Source organism: Spermophilus citellus (assembly GCF_964194105.1).
Source record: "Spermophilus citellus genome assembly, chromosome: 3".
Taxonomy (NCBI): Eukaryota; Metazoa; Chordata; class Mammalia; order Rodentia; family Sciuridae; genus Spermophilus; species Spermophilus citellus.
Window position 1 is genome coordinate 90,808,995 of NC_138184.1, and position 19,721 is coordinate 90,828,715.

The following is a 19,721-nucleotide window of genomic DNA, read 5'->3' on the forward strand; positions in this document are numbered from 1 at the left end:
TTCTTTTTCCCTACCTGGTGCTTGTGACAACAGGTGACATCTCCCTTCCTGCGGGTGTGCAGCACAGGGGTCTCTTTCTCTCCAGCAAGAGACATGCCCTCCAGGACCCTGTCAGGGGTACCCCACGCCCCTCTTTAATAACAATCTTCCCTCTTTGGTCAATTTTTGTGTCTCCTAACACTCCTCTCTCAGTCCCACGTTGGAAGTGGTCACCGTTCACAGCGGTCAGGTCATTCCGGAGTCCGCAGGTGCCGCCCAGCAGGCGAGGCCCAAAGTCCTCCGTCAGCCCAAGGCCTCCCCTGGGCTGCTCCTCCAGCCCCCCTCGAGCACCTGTGCAGCTTGGCGCTCAGATCTTGAGAGACCCCCGTCCCTCTGGCCTCACACTGCCGAGGTTCCGTCCCCCCAGGCCCCCACCATGGTCCTCTGAGACCGCCAAGAGCCTCCCACCCCCGGCTAGCCCCAGGCTCAAGCGAATTTATGGAAATTTCGGCCTTCTCTCCCCCTTTGACATTTGCAGACCGTCCAGTGACTCGGGAAAGAGAAGCGTCTACAGAGAGGTCACCGTCACTCAAGTCACCCTGTGGGCTACCAACCAGGTGTCTGGCGTTTGAGGCGCAGTCCTGCCTCTCCCACCAGGGGGGGGTGCCCCACACATGGCACTCCCACGAGGCAGCCCTGGCAGGGGGAGCGGCGTGTGGACCCTGGGGAGCCCCAAGCAGGCACAGTCACCAGGGCATTCCCGGTAGGTGGATGACCCTGCCAGGCGTGAATACCTGAGCAAGAAAGGCACTGCCCGAGGGCCAGAGAGCACCGCGGGGACCACAGGGCCTCACCACAGAGAGTTGGAAGTCAAAAGGAACGAGGACCCTTGGGGACAGACAGATGTCCACATGCTAACTGCAGGTGGGAAGACCTGGCCATGGCCTCACCCTCACCCTGCCTTGGGGACTGTTGCTGCTGGAAGGGTCCTTGTCCACTGTCCCACAGTAGGGAGTTACCAGTTCTAGGGAAGACTTGTCTGACAGAGCCAGCCCCCCTCCCACCCCCCCTGGCCCCTGAGGGCATCCGCTCTCTCTGCTGCAGGGCCTGACCAGCAGTTTCCTCCCCCTGGAAGGTCCTCTCTGCTTGGCTGCTCAAGTGCCATATTGAAATGTCACCTCCAACAAGCCTTCCCTGAACCCCCCCGCAGGAAACTGTCCCTCTGATTATTCTTGCGAGCAGCGCCTTCGGTAAACCCCTGACCTCTGATTCCTGGTGTGTCAGACTGGGCGCTCCATGAGGGGAGGGCCCAGTGGACTGAGACCTGTCCCCAGATTTGGCCAGGCCTGGGGAGACACGGGGGAATGGAACTGGTGTGACAGCGCACACTTCTGTCCCCCTCCTCTACACCCTGTGCCACAATAGTGACCTCCTCCCCAACCTCTACTTGTTAAAGCCATCTGCAGCCTCCTGCCCCCCCACAGGCTGGACCCTCTGGGCAGAGGCAGGGAAGGGAGGGGCCTTCCAGGAACACCCCACCCCCCCCACCCTGCCGGCCAGCCTTCTGTTAGGGAAAAAAGAGGACAGGGAAGAGTCATGCTCTTGAGCACAGAAGGAAGGGGCCACATCAGCAACACCCTTGTCAGTAAGGGATACGTTGCTTGGAGAAGAGATGCAGGAGCGGCCAGGGCAGCCGTGGGCGGAGGCTTCCAGCTGGTGTGCCCAACCTCGGGGTCCTCCCGCACCCCGAGGCTTCCAGCCCAAGGCCCAGGGGTTTGCCTCCGTGTCCAGACGACCCGAAGCACCAGTTAGGGGCGGTGGGCAGCTAGGTGTGGGGAGGAGAGGAGCTCGGAACAGTTCTCCTCCGAGGAAGCATGTCCACCCCTGTGAATTGCAGATCCTCCAAAATGGAGAAGCTCCTGCGGATCTGTCACTGGGACTTGGGGGAGACCGGCGACCTCGAGGGGCCCCCAGCCCCAGCCCCGCCTTCCGTGGGACGCCCGGGACCCCAGGTCGGCGCTGGCGCCGCGGGTGCCGGCGGCCCGGAGGCGCGGTCGGGGAGACCAGCGCGGCCGGGGCGGGGCGAGGCGGGCGGAGGCGGCGCCTAGAAAAGGCGGCGCGGGCCGGTGCGGGCGGCGGGCGGCGGGCGGCGGGCGGCGGGGCAGGGCCGGCGGGAGCGCGGCCAGGCGAGGCCGGGGCGCGGCAGCGCGGGCCGCGGGGCGCCAGGCCTGAGCCGGGCGCGCTGGAGGAGCCCGAGGAGCCGCGGCCCGCGCCTCGCGCCCCGGACATGGTGGGCCACCTGCATCTGCGGGGCATGGAGGGCAGCCCGAGGGAGCAGAGCCGCGAGGGCCTGCTGGACAGCCCCGACTCCGGGCTGCCCCCCAGCCCCAGCCCCAGCCCGCCTTTCTACGCGCTGGCGCCCGGCATCCTCGACGCCCGCGCGGGGGGCACCTCCTCCGAGCCCCCCGGAGCCAGTGAGGCCCGAGCGGTAAGGACGCGCCCTCGCGCCGAGTGGGCGAGGGGGCGGGACCGGCTTCCTCCCTCCCGAGCGCGGTGCCCGGCCGCTGCCCAGCGCCACAGGTGGGGACAGGGGCCCGGGTGGGGTGATCCAGCCTGACCCCAGACCTGCTTCCTCACGGGCCTCCCTCCAGCGTCAGGGGAAAGGGTCCCGAAGTTGGCTGCCTGGGATGGGCTCAGCCGGACGCCCAGGATGCAGGACGTCCCTGCCCCTGCCTGGGCTGCCTGTGGACCGGGCAGTGCCAGCGCGAACCTTTTTTTTCTAACCAAACCCAGACAGAAACCCTCCTTCCCGGGAGGCTGAGGTGTTGACGTGGAGCTGGGGCCGCCGGGGGAAGGCTGGAGCCCCAGGTCGGCAGGGCCAGGTCGGGCTCCTGCCAGACCCAGCTTAGCTTCCTGCCGCACCGGTAGGAACCCAGCTTGGCCGCTGGACCCACACTGGATTGCTGGGACAGTGTGGACAGAGCGGGCACCAGCACAACTTGAGGAAATGGCCTGCCAAAGGGAGGGGAGGTTGCTGCCAGTCCAGTGCTCAGGGGTGCCATCTGTCACCTCCAACCTCTGTTCGGCAGGGTGGGTAGTAGCACCGCTCCGCTCTGTTGGCCCGGGATGCTGACCTGATACCCCACCAGGCCTCTCCCTGCCTCTCCCTGGCAGCGGGCACTTCACTGGCCTCTCTTGCTCTTTCGCTGAGTGGCCCCCAAGGGGGGTCTTTAAAGTAGACTCAGCCCCCTGCCCACTCCCAGGCATCCTGGTTGCACTGATGTAGGGCACAGCTCCCACAGTGGGATTTTAAAAATCCCTCCAGTGACTTCAATGTGCGGCACCGTTTGGGAACCAGAGTCGTGCAGTGAACTTGAACTTTGTTCTGTCTTTGGGGGGCTGGGGTAGAAGGGGCACTGGGGATCTCCAGGAATTGATGAAGGGATGAGGCTCTTTGCAGGGAGCTCGGTCTTACTGCCCCACAGTCCCACTTCAGCCTTGGCACATCACTCAGCGGGGACTCGGGCTGCACGTGTGGGAGTAAGTCCCTGTGGTGTCTTCCATGGGGAGGGGACAGAGGTGGGCTTTCTCCTTGATGCCTGGTGTGACCCAGGCACCCTCTCCCCAGGGCCTTCCTGCTCCCTCTGCGTTCCAGGCCCAGCCCGTGGTGACCACAAGAATGGCCGGGCTTGCTATTTTTTCCTTTTCTTGTAAACCAGATGCCAGGTGTGGAGTGGCGCTTCCCTGGTCTTTTGGCTGCAAATTAAAGCCTGGGGCCCCTTCTGTACCAGTAATGAACCCTAGCAATTGGGCAGCCCTTGCTCCGGGCCAGGTACTGTCCCCAACCCTGGACCTGCATCATCTCCAGAACCTTCTCAGCATTCCTGGGAGTGGATGCCTTCCTTTTGTTCCCATTTTTCCAGAGGGGACCCTGAGGCACAGAGAAAGTGAGAAACTTGCAGAACTTCACAGAAGGCGGTGCTGGGCTGGAGCCACCCGGGAGCCTGACTCCAGGGTCCACCCCTGAGCCCGAGGTCCCCCTGCCTTTTCACGGTGTAGCTAATTAATTACCTCTTAAAATTTCTCAATAGAAAGACAAATGCGCCTACAGGTTTGAGAAGTTGCATTTAATAAAAAGAGAGGAAGTGGTTGCCATGGGCAACCCCCTCAGCCTCGGGGCTCCCCAGCAGATGTGGCCCCACACCTCCTGGTCACTGGAGTTGCTGATCGGTGCTCCATAGCACCCCGCTCGCTGGTGGCTCCCAGGCCTTCCCAGGCGCAGATGTGGGCAGACTATCTGCTGCTGGGTTCCCCTTGAGGAGGAAGGCACCGAGACCGCCCTGTGTCCCAGTTGACTGTCCCAGGTGCCCAGGGAGGAGGTGGTGAGCCGGCCAGGTTCCTCTGCATCTCCTCGGCCCACACAGGGCTGATATCCGGTTACTGGCACTGCCTGCCTGATCCAAGCTGGTGGCCCACACCCTGGCCAGGGGAGCTGCTGTCCTGTCCTAAAGCCCTGGCCACTAAGGTCCTCAGCAGCTGGTCCACTGCTTCATGGTGCTGGACGCACCTGTTAAAGTTGACCGAGCTTCACTTCATCAGTTTCCCCACTCTCTTCCTTTGTTTGTTTTCTGGTACCAGGGACTGACCCAGGGGCACCTGACCACCGAGCCACACCCCTGACCTTTATATATTTTATTTAGAGACAGGGTCTTACTGAGTTGCTTAGGGCCTGGATAAGCTTTGAGGCTAGCTTTGAACTCAGGATCCTCCTGCCTCAGCCTCCTGAGCCCCTGGGATTATAGGCATGTCTACCTTGCCCTGCCCCTACTTTGTTTTGATAAGCTGGACTTGCCCTCTGGACAGTCCCCTGCTGATCCAGAGCTTCCAGATTGTCCCCAGGACATAGATGACATTAGGGACCAGGCTAAGGATAAGGGGGCTCCTTCCCTCATAGACTACGTTTTCCTGCTCATGCTGGGAGCACAGATGGGCACCTTCCTGATGACTCCCAAACCAGAGACCTGGGGCCGGTCCTGTGTCCCACCAGTTACCCACTGAGCACCTCAGTGAGCCCTGCAAGGCTCGGGGACATGGCAGTGCACGGGCATTCGAGGTCTCTGCTCTCAGGCACTGGCCTTCTACGCGGGGTCAGGTGGAGTGACTTGCATCTCTGTGACAGAAACTGGGTCAGGTGCCACAGTTTTGGCAGGTGGCCAGGGCAGGGACACTTGACTAAACTCCACAGTGGGTTGGGACAGGACTGGAGTGCATCTCGGTGCAGGACAATGGCCAGGAGGCTGGGCGGCTGGAGCTGAGCTCCAGGGGGTGGGAGAGGCCAGGTCAGGACCTCCAGGTTGAGCTGAGGCTGAAATCAAAACCCCCGCAGGTCACTTTGTGCGGTGACTGTTCTCTTTTAAAAGTATCAGCAGCCCCCACCCCCGGGGGGTGCTGGTGCAGGGCACCTGGGGCTGAGCTCTGCGTGCCCAGGACACGGAGCTGGACCGGGGTGTCTACCAGCTGCGTTTGGATTACTGATGTCCAGCCGGCCAGGCATGGGGCACAGCACCCACAGACAGGCGCTGGAATCCCAGACGGAGTGAGCGTCCCTGTCCTCCCCCCCTGCTGCGACCTGCCTGCAGAGCTGCGGGTGCCAGGCTGGCTGAGGAGCTGGGAGGACCTTGGGGCCGATGCCCGTCTCCCCACATCCACGCGAGCACTTTGGGAATTGGCCCGTCCTGTCTTACCATCCTCGGGGAGACTGCAGGTGGCACTTGGGATCTGGCCTTGAGCTCTCTGGGGTGCACAGCTCTCCCGAGGCAGCCAAGCACCGACACACCCTGGAGGTGACAGGTGAGCTGCGACCCCCTCTCCGACTCGGAGGTGAGAGTCCTTTCACCTTGGGTTCCTCCGGCTGCTGATGGCCTGGTGTCACCGAGTGCTCCTGTGCACACGGCGTTCTTTCCCAACCGTCTCTCCTCAGGGGTGCACTGAGGGTTCCCCAGAGGACGAGGCGCTGGCTGTCCCCATCCCAGCCATAGAGAGCGAGCGACCTGTGGGTCAGACTAGGGGGAAAGCTGATGGGGCTGGCGCCCTCCCCACCCTTGAAGATCTCTCAGCCACCACTTGGGGCCTGACTGTCACACTCAGGACCCCTGGGTCCCCTCATCCATCCATTTGTGGCCTGCGATGGCCAGGCCAGGTGTGACAGGAGAGGCCGAGGGAACAGGGAGTCAGGACCGAGGTGGGAAGACAGAGGTGCCAGTGAGCTCTGCCTCCCTGTGACCAAGAGGCCTGACCAGGACAGCACAGAGGAGGAAACGTTGATCCGGGCTCACGGTGTCGGAGGCTCTGTCCATGGTGGCCGGCTCCACTGCCGTGGCCTGGGTGAGGCAGGACATCGTGGTGGGGGTGGGGGGAGCAGCTCAGGACGTGGCACCAGGAAGCAGGGAGAGCTGTGCTCACCAGGGACAGAACATGAGTTCCACAGGCACCTGCAGTCACCCCTTCCTCCAGCCACACCCTGCCTGCCCACAGGTAGCCATACCAGAGGGACACCCACGGATTAGGTTAAGGCTCCCACCCCCGGTCATGTCACCTCTGAACATTCTTGCCCTGTCTCACACACGAGCCTTGGGGGGTCACCTCACATCTAAACCAAAACAGATGGCTCATGAGTGGACAAATGAACGCAGATGGGAAGACAGATAAAGGGATGGATGGGTGGATAGATGGGTGAGTAGATGAATGGACAAATGGAATGGACAGATTAACAGGCGAATGGATGAATGGAAAGATGGGTGGGTAGGTGGGTGGATGGATGGGTGGGTGGATGACAGGTGGATGGGTGGGTGGATGACAGGTGGATGGGTGGGTGGGTGGATGGACGGGTGGATGGACAGGTGGATGGATGGGTGGGTGGGTAGGTGGGTGGATGGATGGGTGGGTGGATGGACAGGTGGATGGATGGGTGGGTGGGTAGGTGGGTGGATGGATGGGTGGGTGGATGGACAGGTGGATGGGTGGGTGGGTGGATGGACGGGTGGATGGACAGGTGGATGGATGGGTGGGTGGGTAGGTGGATGGATGGATGGATAGTGGGTGGATGAATGGGTGGGTAGGTGGGTGGATGGATGGGTGGGTGGATGACAGGTGGATGGGTGGGTGGGTGGATGGACGGGTGGATGGATGGGTGGGTGGGTGGGTGGATGGACGGGTGGATGGACAGGTGGATGGACGGGTGGATGGACAGGTGGATGGACGGGTGGGTGGGTAGGTGGATGGATGGATGGATAGTGGGTGGATGAATGGGTGGGTAGGTGGACGGATGGACCGGTGGATGGGAAGACTAAGAAGACAGGAATCAGCCTGCCCCATGGCCCCAGTAGGCTCACAGGGGGGCCCTGGCCAGCACAGGTGTCGGAGCCTGCTCAGGGGGAAGAGAACCAGGTGTATTGGACCCAGGTGGGAGGAGCCGTTTGCAGGAAGGGACACTGTAAAGACGGAGGAGAATGGACACTGACACCTCCTTTCAGCTTCTTCCCCGGGGAACTGGCGTCCTTCAGGAGGTCAGCCGCGTCCCTGACCGTCCAGCTCCTTGCAGCAGGCTCTCCTATCTGAAGCTCGGTTTTATCGGTGGCTTTAGTGTGAAAAGAAGACCGACAGGTCACACCCTGTGGGTACCCTGGGACGAGGACGTGGGCAGGAGCCACTGTCATGGGAATGATGTCGCTGACACAGGGCCTGGCCTGACTCTCCGGGCAGGTGTGGTCAGTCCTCCCGGCCTCCTGGCTGGGGGCGACCCCTGAACCAGCGACACCGTCTGGGCCGTATCTGAACCGCAGGGTGCTGAGGTGCCGCGGTTCCCCTTGGTGACAGCAGGTGACGCGCACTTTCTTTGGTGCGGGAAGCGGGCTGTGGTCTTGCAGCCGCCCGGCCACTCCCTTACCTCTGGAAATGGCCATGCTCTGAGTCTTCAGGGAGACTCTGCCCAAGCCCTTTGACCCACAAGGTAACCCTGGGGCCCTGGGCTGGTGGCCCACCTCTGGCCGGCAGACCCTGTGGGTGCCCATCCCACCGCCCCAGCTGCTGCCGCAGAGTGCCCCATGCTCATGGCTCCCGAGGCCACCAGGTCTGACTCGGGTGGCAGGGCCAAGCTCCTGAGGGCTGCAACAGAGCAGGTGTCCCACGCATGTCCTGGCTCCTGGTGGCCGCTGGCCGTCCTTGGCCTGTAGGTGCACCAAGCCTGTCTCTGCTGTCTCCACATGGCCCTCTTCCCTCTGTGTGTCCTTCAGCCAATTTCACCCTGAGCCAATGACCGGTGACGCTGGCCACTGGCTGAGGGCCACTCTAACCCAGGATGCCCTCATCAGACCTCAATCCCCTCTTCTCAGACTGTTTTCAAAGGTCACTTCTGCAGGGGCTCAGGACCGGATGTACCTTTGTGGGGGTCAGAAAGGAGTGGGCCCTGGGGACATGGCTGTCCCTCTGGCCTGCCTGTCCTGGGGAGCGAGCCCACCCTGGTGCTCCTCCCCACCCAGGGGTTGTGTGCTGTCTCCCTCCTGGTGTCAGAGCCTGGGGACTTGAGCTCCGTGTCCCCCGGGGCCTCGAGGCTCTCCGGGTGCAGCACGGTCCTCCGGGCCCCCTGGACTCCTCGGAAACAGGCTCTTTCCACGGCCCCCAGTGGCTGCCCGAGGTGCCATGGGAGGGAGAGGAGAAGACCCGACTCCAGGCCCAGGATCTGTCCACAGCCAAAGCCCTGCATAGGGGGGACAGGGACTTGTGGTGCTTCAGTAGCCCTCCCTTGCTTCCTTTTCCTTGTGGGGACAGGTCAAGGCCCACCGTAGCTCTGCACGTGAGCCCTTGGTCCCAAAATACCTTCTGTAGCTGGGCACACGCCTGTCATCCCAGTGGCTCGGGAGGCTGAGGCAGGAGGATCGTGAATTCAAAGCCAGCCTCAGCCAAGGTGAGGCTCTAAGCAACTCAGTGAGACCCTGTCTCTAAATAAAATTCAAGAAATAGGGCTGGGGACGCGGCTCAGGGATTACCCCACCCCCCAAAACAAATACCTTCCACAGCATGCCAAGCATGTCACAGTTGATCCCTGTAGCCACGAAGCCATCCTGCCTGAGCAAGGCCACTCGCGCCCTTGCCGAGGCTGCATGTGGCTTGGGTGAGGCCAGGGCCTCTGGCCGGGCAGGGCTATCATTTTGTGGCCTGGTTATGTCCCCTGCTGGCTGTGGCCCGCGGCCTGGGCACAGCGGCCGGGCTAAAGCTCCACAGCCCTGCGTGTGCTTGGACTCCCAGCCACCTGCACTCTTGTCCTGGGCTGCGGGAGGGCACCTAAGTCACCAGGCCAGGGCACTGGCCCTCAGCCATGTCCCTGGGGCCCGCTCCCTTTCTGATCTCCCTGGGGCCCCACACTCTCCTGGTGCCCAGGGGGAGGGCAGGCCTGGCTGGCCCAGCCTGGAGCAGGCAGCTGGGAACAGGGTCTGAGCCAGCTGCAGGGGTCCCTTCAGGGGACAGTGGGGGTGGAGTCAGGAAGGTGGCACTGGGGGAGGGGAGCGCGACCAGCGTCTGGCTGCTGGCCATTTGTTCCTCCCTGTCCCTGCACCCGGTGCTGTCCTGGGATGCAGACCCACCAGGTAGCTGGCCAGTCTGGGCCCAATGCCTCTCACACAGCCCCTCAGTGCCACCGTGGGTCCTCACGATGGCACTGCCTCCCGTCGTGAATGACCAAGCCCCACTCGGTGGGTGACAGCCAAGGAGCTCAGCAGATTCTCTTCAGGACAGAATAACCTGGCTGGGGACAGGGCGCCTGGGCAGGGGCCGGGCTGGGCCTGTCCAGGAGCTTTGGTGCCGCAGCCAGGGAGCAGGGCCCAGCAGGCAGCCCGGGGGTGCGTCCCCACCCTGTGTGGGCCCAACTCCGCGCTCCAGGGGACCGTGACCATCCCTGAGGAGTGTCCCATCCTGCTGGGGCCTCAGTGTGCCTTCCTGGTCTACTCTGCCTGCTGGCCGGGCGGGTCCAGGGGCCCAGCTGATGGGCCACTCAGTGCACACTCCCCCGAGGCCCTGTGTCTGCCCTTCTCCTCTTGGGGACGGTCCCTGGAGTCCTGAGCGAGGACTTCGGGAGCCGTCTGGCCAGCCGGGCCCCCAGCCTGCGCCCGGTTTTCACCAGCTTCTCGTATCTTGTTAGCGGCCTCCGGTGTGGGCAGGTCCCAGATGTTTTTCCAGCGGGGCCCCTTGGAAGGCGGCGCTCAGAGCTCGGCCCTGGGCCCAGCCTGTGAATCGAGCCTTGTCTGCCGGCCTGGCAGCCGGTGGGGGAGACCCGGCCGGCGGGAGGTGGCTGTCCTCACCCAGCCTGCTGCAGCCGCACCAGAGGCACGGGAACGGCCAGTCGCAGCTGACCATGGTGTGACCGTCTGTGGGGGAATCCGCTGCGAGGCCCAGGGAGCCACGGCTCCGCCTGCACCTCCAATGCCTCTGAACCCCGTTCACGCCCCACGCCAGCCTGGCCCCTGCCCCTCTCCTGGGGCCACACGGGGCCACCTGAGAGTGCTGTTCCTTTGGCCACCACACAGGCCCCAGCACGCAGCAGGTGCCCAGCGAGCACCTCGTGTTTGTGCAATGCCCCGCAGCGGGGAGGCCATGGCTCCCACCTTACAGCCGTGGCTGGGCCCTGACTTAACGGGAGCCGTGGTGACCCGTTGGCCTCTACAGCCCCGGGGTGGGCACCGGTCAGGAAGGCAGAAGCCTGGAGGAACAGGGTGCCCATGGCCTGGTGTCCCCTCTTCATGCAGGGATGGTGTCTTGTCTTCACCCTGTGCTGGACACTGCCCGTGTGGGAAAGAGATGCCACTCCCTGCCCGTGGGGGCGGCCCTGGGGGTGTCGGGGGGCAGACTGCAGCAAACCCAGGACTAAGTACGTGTAAACCTGGCCCTGGCTGGCTTGTGACAGGGCCAGGCGCGGGCAGTGGCTGCTGTGGCAGTGTCCCCCGTGTCTGTAGCATGCCCCACCCAGGGCCGAGAGGCTGCTTGCTAGTGGGCTTGTGGCTGACCCGTCCTGGAGCAAGAGAGTTTCCTCCCCCGGAAGGTTCTTCCCACACCAAGGGCAGGGGACAGCCAGTCCCCAGGGGCCAGCTGTCATAAGGAGGACCAACTCTGCTGGGTCCACACTCCCGGGCTCCCATGCGATGAGGTGAGGCCAGTCACAGCTGACCATGGTGTAACTGATCCATAAAAGTGGGAACAAGGCAGCGTCATGGAGGACTCCCAGCAATGAATGGACAGGGTTCTTGGGGAACAGTGTGGGAGGGGAAAGGAGGCCCTGAGTCTGAGTCTGGTGAAGACCCCTTCAAGTGGAAAGAACAGGGAAGGAGACAGTTTGGCTTCATGCTGGGCGGCAGGCACAGGGTCTGTATTTTAAGAATCAATTTGGGGCAGGATGTGCAGCTTCAGGCATGGTTTGATCCAGGCAACCACACATGTGGGCAAGACTAAATATTTCACCGACTTTGATTTCAGTTCTTCTTGGTGTTGCTTCATTCTCCAATGGGGGCAAGTTGGTCATTCACCCTCTGTCTGCTTCATCACTTGGGGTCTTCTCTGGCAGAAAACCTAGGTAGCCCTCTCATTGGTCACACATGGGACACAGGCCATGGCTAAAGCTAACCTGGTCCTGGGGAAGACACAGGCTCTTTCTGGGAGCGTCACTGCCCAAGACTTCCCACTGGTCTCCTGTGCCTATCTCAGTGCTGGGGGCTCCCCTGTGTCTCCCCGGCAGATGAAGCCCAGACACCTATTCAGTGGGGTCCCTACCCCTCTGGAGCCTGCTGCAGCCTCAGGTGGAACCAGGGACACTTGGTCTCCGAGGAACACTGTTCCGGGTCCTCATAGGGTGTCACCCACAGGGCGCCCAAGAGTTGTTGTTCCCGTCCTGTAGGCCTCTGAGCCTGGTACTGGGGCTTGCTGGGGCCTGAGTGGCAGTGGGAACGTTACTGTGTCCCCTTTCTGAGATGTCCAGGAATGGGGTGCAGGCTGAAGGGTAGGTCCAGGTGGGTGAGCTGGGGCAGAGGGACACTGGGGTGACTTCTTGACAGAGCCCACAATGCAGCTTCCAGACCAAGCCAGGCTGCAAGGGGTCAGGTGGCCAGACTGTGCCCAGCAGGGAGCTGAGGTCCAGCCACAGGGCTGTGCGGCCCCTGCCCATGAACCTCCCGCAGCCCTCTGCCCCCCTGCAGAACCCCCCCGCCCCCGAGATGAGGCCCCGGATGCTGCCGGTGTTCTTTGGGGAGAGCATCAAGGTGGACCCAGAGCCCACACATGAAATCTGGTGAGTGGGTCACAGCCTGGTGGGGCAGGGGTGCTGGCCCTGGCCCGGGTGGGGTGGGTCCAGGCCAGCCTGGGGTTTTGCAGGCCCCTCCCTCTGGGTGCTGCCCCCTGCCCGTGGCCCCTCCTGGAGCCTGTGCTTCTGGCTCAATTCCAAGACGTCTAGAAGGACAACTGGGAGTGGGGTCAGTCACTGAGGCTGTCACTCCTCTGGGGGCCCCAGGGGACCTTCTGGGATATCTTTGATAAACTCATTGGAAGTTGTGCGAACACCTCGCCCTGTGCCCAGCAGGCCCCAGATTGGGTGTCTTCCTGCCTCCCTTCTTCCAGAGGCATGAGAGAGGGTAGGTCCCACCTTGCCCTGTAACCCTGAATACTTCCCCTATTCAGGGACACTCCCCCATGACAACAGCTTTGTTGTCAAAACCAGTAAGTCCAGTGTCCTCGAATTCTATCCTCAGCCCCAATCACGCAGGTTCATGCCAGTCCAGGATCCACGCAGGCTCGTGTGTGGCGTTGGGTTGTCCCCTCCTGGGGCAGCCCCTCGGCCTGCCTGTGACCTTCTCCTGACCTCGGCCTGGCCGGTCCAGGGGTCCTTGGGTGGGGGACGCGGGGGCCGCCTCCTGGCTCACGCCTCCCTCCCGCCCCCAGCTGCAGCTCTGAAGTCCAGTTCTCCTCCGAGAGGCGCTTCCGCGACAAGGTGTTCTACGCGCCGGTGCCCACGGTCACGGCCTACAGCGAGACCATCGTGGCGGCGCCCAACTGCACGTGGCGCAGCTACCGCAGCCAGCTGACCCTGGAGCCACGCCCGCGCGCCCTGCGCTTCCGCAGCACGACCATCATCTTCCCCAAGCGCGCGCGCAGCTCCTTCCGCACCACCCTGCGCTGCAGCCTGGGCCGCGCACGCCGCTCCTTCACGGCCAGCGTGCAGCTGCGGCTCTGCACCCCGCCGGCGCCCTAGGCCGCCGGCAGCCCGCGCACCGCACCGGCCCGGCCCGCAACGCCGGCCTCCAGCCGCGCAGGAGCACGTGGCGGCCCCTCTAGGGAGGGAGGGGCCACCTGGCTGTCCTTGCGGGGCACAGAGGTGTCCCCGGCCGCGCAGGCGCCGCTCTGGGGCTGTGTGAGGGCACAGCGGTGCCACCCACGCCCGCCCGGCCCCTGGAGAGGGCGCTTTCCAACATGGGCCTCTCAGCGGTGCAGCCCACGTGGCCAGTGGCCCTGAGACCAGAGGGCTGGGCCCAGCCCAGCACCAGCTCTGGAGGCCATTGAGCCGGAGGTAGCAGAGGCCAGCGCTAAGGCCGAGGCTGGTGCTGGTTCCGTGGGGCGGGGCGCCCTGGAATGTGCCTTGAGCCGCTGCCATCCAGGGTCCTGTGGCCGCCAGTGTGGACAGTCCAGGGCCCTGCCTGCCAAGGAGGCCTTTAGCCTCCACACCCTGAGCCTCACTGCAGGGAGGCCCCTGCCAGCACCTGGCGCACCACCAACGCCCTCAGCGCTGGGACTTTGGGACCTCAAAGCCATCTGCCAGGTGCCAGGGGGAGGCTTCAAGCTCCTGGGAACGTCCTGAGCCCTACCCGAGGCCAGTCTGGACTCCAGGCTGGAGCGTTGCTGTCTGCTTAAGGAGAAACCGCGGCCTTGTCCATTCCTGGCGGGGCTCCAGCTGACCACGTGATTCTGAAAGCCAGGAGCCCAGCCATGCGTGTTCTGCTCCCGCTCCCTGGGACGCCTCAGGTGGCATGGGGCCACGCCTGGGCCACTGAGCCCACATCCCAGAGGCCCCTGCTGTGGTCACTGAGATGTCCCCCTGAACCTTCCTCCCCCAGACCTGAAGGCACCCAGTGGCTGGGCGGCTGGCTGGCTGCTGCTCCCCTGGGAACCCCCAGGAGTGGAGGGGAAGGGCCTCTGGGGCTGCAGCACCCCCCCCTCCCGCCGCCCCCAAGAGCCAGGAGGGGCACCGGGAGGCGAAGCCAAGCGACCAATGTATTTTTATATATCTATGCAGACAGCATGTCCCAAGGTACCTCCCTGATTGACAGATAACTTAAGAAGTCAATTGATCAACGGAATAAAACGTGCAAACCCCAAGGGGCTTCCTCTACTGTGTCTCCTCTACTGTGACCCTCCGGCACTGCTGGGGTAGGGAAGGGGAAGCCAGGTGTCCCTGGGTCAACTCTCCCCTGGCCCCACCCAGTTTCTCGGGGACCCTACTCCTGGGGGACAGGAAGCAAGTTCACCCCTATCCTGCTGACGGCCAGCTTCAGTGTCACCCAACAGATGCAGAGGCCAGTTCCCCCCTGGGCGGGCAGCCTAGGAGTCCTTTATTTTGCAGTGCTGGCAGCTGACCCCTGGGCCTCGAGTCGCAAGAGCTCTGGCACACAGCCGCGCTGGGTCTGGGATAGGCTGTCCTCCGTTGCACGTCCAGGAGTCCCATGTCCAGGGGTCCCAGGTCCACGGTTCCTGGGAGCTTCACCCCACCCCTCCCACTGGGTTGGTTAAATGCATAAGACGCAGGTGGCATTTTTGGAAAACCAGAAAATGACCTCTCTGAGCAACAGCTGGCCCTTTCTTAGAAACTCTGGGTCCCCCAACTTGGCCGGTATCTGGTCACCTGGTCTCCAAACGGTCCCCAGCTGAGCCTCACCTGAGCCTGTCCCACACAGGGTTGCCTCGTCTCAACCCCTCTCTCCCCCAAGACTGCCACCCCTGGGAGGGCATCCTGACTGCACCCAGCAAGCCCCGGGGCCTGGGGGCCTCTGGTCCACTCCCACACCAGGCCTTCTCCTGCAGAGCCCCGTGCCTTTCCTGTAGTCACCTGCTCAGATGCGGAGGCAGAGGCCAGGTCCCAGGTGAGGGTCTTGCTCCAATCTTGGGCACCACGCCCACCGTCATAGAGGGGGCTCCAGACAACCCCCCCAGCTCCGCTCCAGACCTGGGGTTCCCTACCGTCCATGTGGGGCAGGAATCTCATTTCTGCCAACTTCCCAATGTCCTAGAATACGGTGACATTTGCCCACAGCTGTCCTCTATGAAGCACTTTCTAATTTTCTGTTGTTTGGAGGTTGCAAGAGGTTTGGAGCAAAATACAGGGTCAGGAGGGGAAGAGATGAGCTCTACTCCACCCCTTGGCAGACACTGCCGAGGTGCTCACCCTCTCAGCCCGCCCTGGGCTTCCCTGGCTGTCCTCTGCCCACATGCCTGGTCAGTCCCGGGGCAGGGTGGCTGGGCAGGGCTCCACGGAGGCCAAAGGAAAGAGCAGGAGGTGGGCAGAAGCCAGGCTTGGCCGAGGAAGATCGGCGCTGTGGCTGGTTCAGGCTGAATCTGCAAAGGTGGGCAGCTGCTGACCAGGAGCTGGTGGCTGCCCCCCTCCACCCGGGGTTGGAAGTGAGCGTGGGGAAGGTTGCCCACTTCTTAGCACCAATGCAGCGGGCAGGCGTGACAGGAAGACCTAAGGACCAACAGCCATAGGGGACCTGTCACCACAGCTGACGTCTGGACATACCAACCAAGGTGTGGATGCTGGGCACCTCCTCCAGGGGTCACCCCAGTGTGAACACTCGACACCTGTGCCGTGGGCAAGTGCCACGTGCCTTCACCACGTGACGGCACCTGATGTGACTTTTCAATGCCCCGAGGATGACACCCTTCCCTTGCCTTTCTCATGGCAAAGGGTGAGTCAAAGGGGACACTCCTAGTGTCCCTTGGCCCCCAGTTGCGCGCCCTCCTGGCTGCCCCGTCCAAAGCAGAGAAGACACTTCTGTATCGAGTATGATTCGCTTTTTAATTAGAACAACGTGTGTAAATGACAGAAGGCCACCACCATGCGCAGATGGTGGCCACAGAACACGCATCAAACTCTTCTGCCCAAGGAAGGGAGGGATGGAGGGCGTGGCGGCTGTTAGCCGGCGGCCGCCCCGGGTCCCATGGACGAGGGGTCACCGGTGGTCGGCCTGCATGCTCCCCAATGTAAGCGGAGATCGAAAGCACAGCAGCATAATACTGGGTGAGTCCTTCCTCGCATAAAACATCTGAATTAATTCATCGAAGGTATCAAAAATATACCCTGTAAACCAACACGTCGCCCCGCCCCCCCCTCCCCCCCGCGGGCAGGAGGGCCACGTCCAGGTCCTGTGGTTCTGCTGCCCCAGGCCGCGCCCAGCCCTCTCGTCCCCCGCCTGGTCTGACGTGGTTCCTAGCAGTCTTGTGGGGCAGCCTATGGGGACTGACAGAGCGCTGCAGGCTGGACAGTGCCCGTCCGTTTGTCCCGAGTGCTAAGCGGGATGGGGGCGGGGGCTAGCTCAGTTTAGACTTTGGTTCCAAATGGAGAAAGGGGAGGCAGTGGCATGGAGGCGCCTGGTCATCCTCTTTCAGGTCCCTGGTCACCCCGGCTGCGTGCTTGTGGTCACCATGCGCTCACTGTGTCCCCTCCCCGGCCTGCTGCCCTCTCCTCCCCTCCCGAGCACCAGGTGAACGTGCCCTGAGTACGGTCACTGTGCAGGGCCAGCCGGGGTGGGGGTCTTAGTTAAGGCTTTAGACAGGCAGGATGCCAGCTCTGGGTGGACAGACGGACGGACGCGCGGGCACACTCGGGGCTCCTTCCTTGGTGGGGTGCATCGCAGCCACCTGTCTGCCTCCTGGGCCGTCCTGCTGCGGGCAGGGATCTGCACGGTGCCCACCGGCTCACTCGCTGTCGGAGAGCGTCTCGTACTGCGAGCACAGGAGCGGCTTGGGCTCCTCCTCCCAGGCGTGGTGGGGGCCGGCGAGGGGCCCACTGCCCGCAGGGAAGCCGGGCGGGGGCGGGGAAGCCATGGCACCCGCCTGCAGCCGCACGAACAGGGGATTGTAGGGGAAAGGCGTGGAACCTGAGGCAAAGACAGGCAGCTGCTCAGGAGGCCCGGCCACTCCCTGGACTAGGCCTTCCACTGTCTGCCCTCGGCTCCACACTCCTGACCCCCAGGCCTCTACCTCGCTCACCTGGATGGCAGCAGTGACCTGTGCCCCACGCTCTGCTCCCCTGAAGCCCGGGACCCCTCCGGCATCCCCAGACCACCCATTCCCTACTCAAGGCCTGCGGCACTCCCCGGGGACCACAGAGGGATGTCCAGCTCCATCGTGGCTTGCCAAGCCCGGTGCCACACCCGCTCCCACAGCCTGGTCTGGCTTCCCTGGCAGCCCCAGTCACACTGTGTCCTAGCCTGTGTCGTCAGCTGCCAGGACACAGTTGGCCATGGGGCCGACCGATGCCCACCTGCGGATGAGGGCCGGTCCTCCCACACACGGTTGGTGAGTGGCGTCCGGCGGTTGCAATCTCCCTCCGAATGCACCGAGGAGACAGAAGGTGGCCGGTCCCCGGACGCCAGGCCCGGGGCAGGGGACTTGGCTTTTCGACTGCTGGGTCTGCCAGAGACCTTGGCTTTCCCACCACCACCTACAAGGGGACAAAGTGGGAAGGGTTGTGTTGGACACTGGAGATGACACATGCTGCAGAGGGTGGGGGTGACATCCTGCCCAGGGGAAGCCACCTGCTTCTGGGTCCTCCGAGGAGAGGCCAGGAGCACAATGACTCCCTGCCTCCAGGAGGCCAAGGTCGACCAGATGGCCAGACCCAGTATGGGCCTGCAACTTGGGGATCAGTCTCCATTGAGGCCAGGCTGCTGGCCCCTCAGGCTGCCCTGCACCTCCCCACACCCTGGGGCTAGAACTCTGGGCAGGAAGCCTCTGCTGGACTCTGAACATTGCCCAGAATGGCACTGGGGCTGGGTGGGCTGCAGGCCTCTGCCAAGAAGCCGGACCCTGAGGCCAGGCCTGACCCTAAGAGTCCAGAACCTTCTGGAGCCTGCCTCAGTGTCCAGGTTGGACACTGAGCCCAAGGCCCCTGCTCGGCTCCCTGCTGAGTAAAGCAGGTCCTAACAGGGCAGGGAGCTGGCCCTCAGGCTCTTGGGCACGTTAGGAATGTGGGTTTCCCTTCAGCTCCAGGGCCATCAGGCCACATGCAGGGGACCTGGCTGCTGACCCCACTGTCCACACAGCACAGGTAGGTCCTCCCTGCAGCCTGGTCTCCCCAGGGAGACGTGAGCTGGGCGCGGGCACGGGCAGAGGCCCAGCGGGGGCGGGGGCAGCCGTGGGCAGCAGTGAGCGTCCGAGAAGCAGCAGGCCCGGGCCTCGTGGGCACTGGGTGCCTCAACCCCAGGTGCCAGCCCAGCTGCAGATCAGCAAATTCCAGAGACATCAAATGCGCACAAAATAGTCACAAGCTCCAAAGCTCCAGGGGGGGCTCAGAGGATTAACGACACAGGGACGGGACAGAGGGGCGGGGGGCCTGCAGACCTGGCGAGGCGAGCGTGTGGTCGCTCCGTCCGTCAACAGCGGTTATGGGCATAGCGGCAGCGGGCAGGCTGGCACTGGCATTCAGAGGGTTAAAAGCATTGGCGCCGAGTGGCGGGGGCTCTTCCCACTGATCATATTTACCCATGAGTGCCTTTCTAATAATGGCCTCCAGCCCCATGTTGGTGCTGGCGTGCTCCTGCACGGCCGGACTTCTAGAGGTCATAAGGCCTGGGGGAGACAGACAGACGCACACAGAGGGCGGCCACACACGAGGCGGCCAGGGAGAGACACGTGAGCATGTTTTTGCAAAGCAACGCCCTCCACCTCCCGCTCCTCCTGCAGGGTGAGGTGCCTCCGGCGCCCGGGCAGGCCGGGCTGGCAGGGCAGACAGTCCTCGGCCTCGGCTAGCTGGGCTGCTTTGCTGTGACTCCCAGTGGCCCTAAGAGGAAAGGTGGGGCTGGGAAGGGCAGGACCGCGGGGACACTGGTGGAGCCAGAGCCGGAGGACAGAGGACGGGGTGGGGCGGGGAGACCCGGCCTGGGGTCTGGGTGGTGGGACTGAAGGGACCTAGGGAGGGAAGTGACTGGTTGTCCTCCCTGTGCCCTTCCCCTGAGAGGCCTGGGGCCCGCTGTCCCTGCTGATGCCCCCAGCTGGGCCTAACTCTGCCCGCTCCCCTCTCCCCACCCAGAGCCAGAGAAAGAAGGGCAAAGACGGGCGCGAGGAGAGGGGGCGCGAGGTGAGGGGTCATAGCCATGCAGTTATGTGCGTGCGGGGACAGGGTGGAGCTGGGGACAACTGCGGATGGCCCGGCCACCCCACTGGCACGGCCCCCCATGGGACACAATGGCCACCAACACATGGGCCCCGGCGAGCCGGCCATGGAGACCCTCTGTGCGGTCCCGCTGGGCCTCCTCTCGAGCCACAGGCCTCCCCCTCCCTCATCCACGCGGCCGCCTGGGCCTCTGCGTCCACCTGGAGCCTCTCTGCAGCCCCTTGCAGGTACCCCTGTCCTCGGCATTTTGCTTCCAAAAATTTCCGAGGAACCCCAGCGCAGGACAGACGGGGCTTCGGCTGCCCTTCACTGGTCTTAAACTACC

At 63.5% G+C, this 19,721-nt stretch overlaps 2 protein-coding genes across 18 annotated transcripts in view; one reads left to right on the forward strand and one right to left on the reverse strand.

Moving 5' to 3' along the window:
• Window positions 1-2,125: 2,125 nt before the first annotated feature.
• On the forward strand, window positions 2,126-14,389 carry LOC308644730 (refilin-A-like). Of its 4 annotated transcripts, none has more exons than XM_081286349.1 (3): window positions 2,126-2,467; window positions 12,198-12,307; window positions 12,955-14,389. In XM_081286349.1, exons 1-3 carry the CDS (start codon window positions 2,267-2,269, stop codon window positions 13,262-13,264), a joined length of 621 nt encoding a protein of 206 aa, XP_081142475.1. In that variant the 5' UTR covers window positions 2,126-2,266; the 3' UTR covers window positions 13,265-14,389. The 4 variants fall into 4 exon arrangements, with proteins under 4 accessions (XP_081142475.1, XP_081142476.1, XP_081142477.1 ...); XM_081286350.1 differs by having other exon boundaries at window positions 12,216-12,307; XM_081286351.1 differs by lacking the exon at window positions 2,126-2,467 and adding an exon at window positions 5,437-5,829 and having other exon boundaries at window positions 12,216-12,307.
• Window positions 14,390-16,059: 1,670 nt separating this feature from the next.
• Window positions 16,060-19,721, reverse strand: part of NCOR2 (nuclear receptor corepressor 2) — a 137,683-nt gene continuing 134,021 nt past the window's right edge. For 10 of the 14 annotated variants that reach the window (XM_081285500.1, XM_081285506.1, XM_081285494.1 and 7 more), the window contains 3 exons: window positions 18,625-18,852; window positions 17,546-17,725; window positions 16,060-17,159 (listed from right to left, as the gene is read on the reverse strand). In XM_081285500.1, coding sequence (XP_081141626.1) covers window positions 16,978-17,159; window positions 17,546-17,725; window positions 18,625-18,852 — 590 coding nt within the window. In that variant the 3' untranslated portion in view covers window positions 16,060-16,977. The remainder of the gene's footprint in view (window positions 17,160-17,545; window positions 17,726-18,624; window positions 18,853-19,721) is intronic. The other 4 variants (XM_081285504.1, XM_081285507.1, XM_081285498.1 and 1 more) reach the window with 2 other exon arrangements.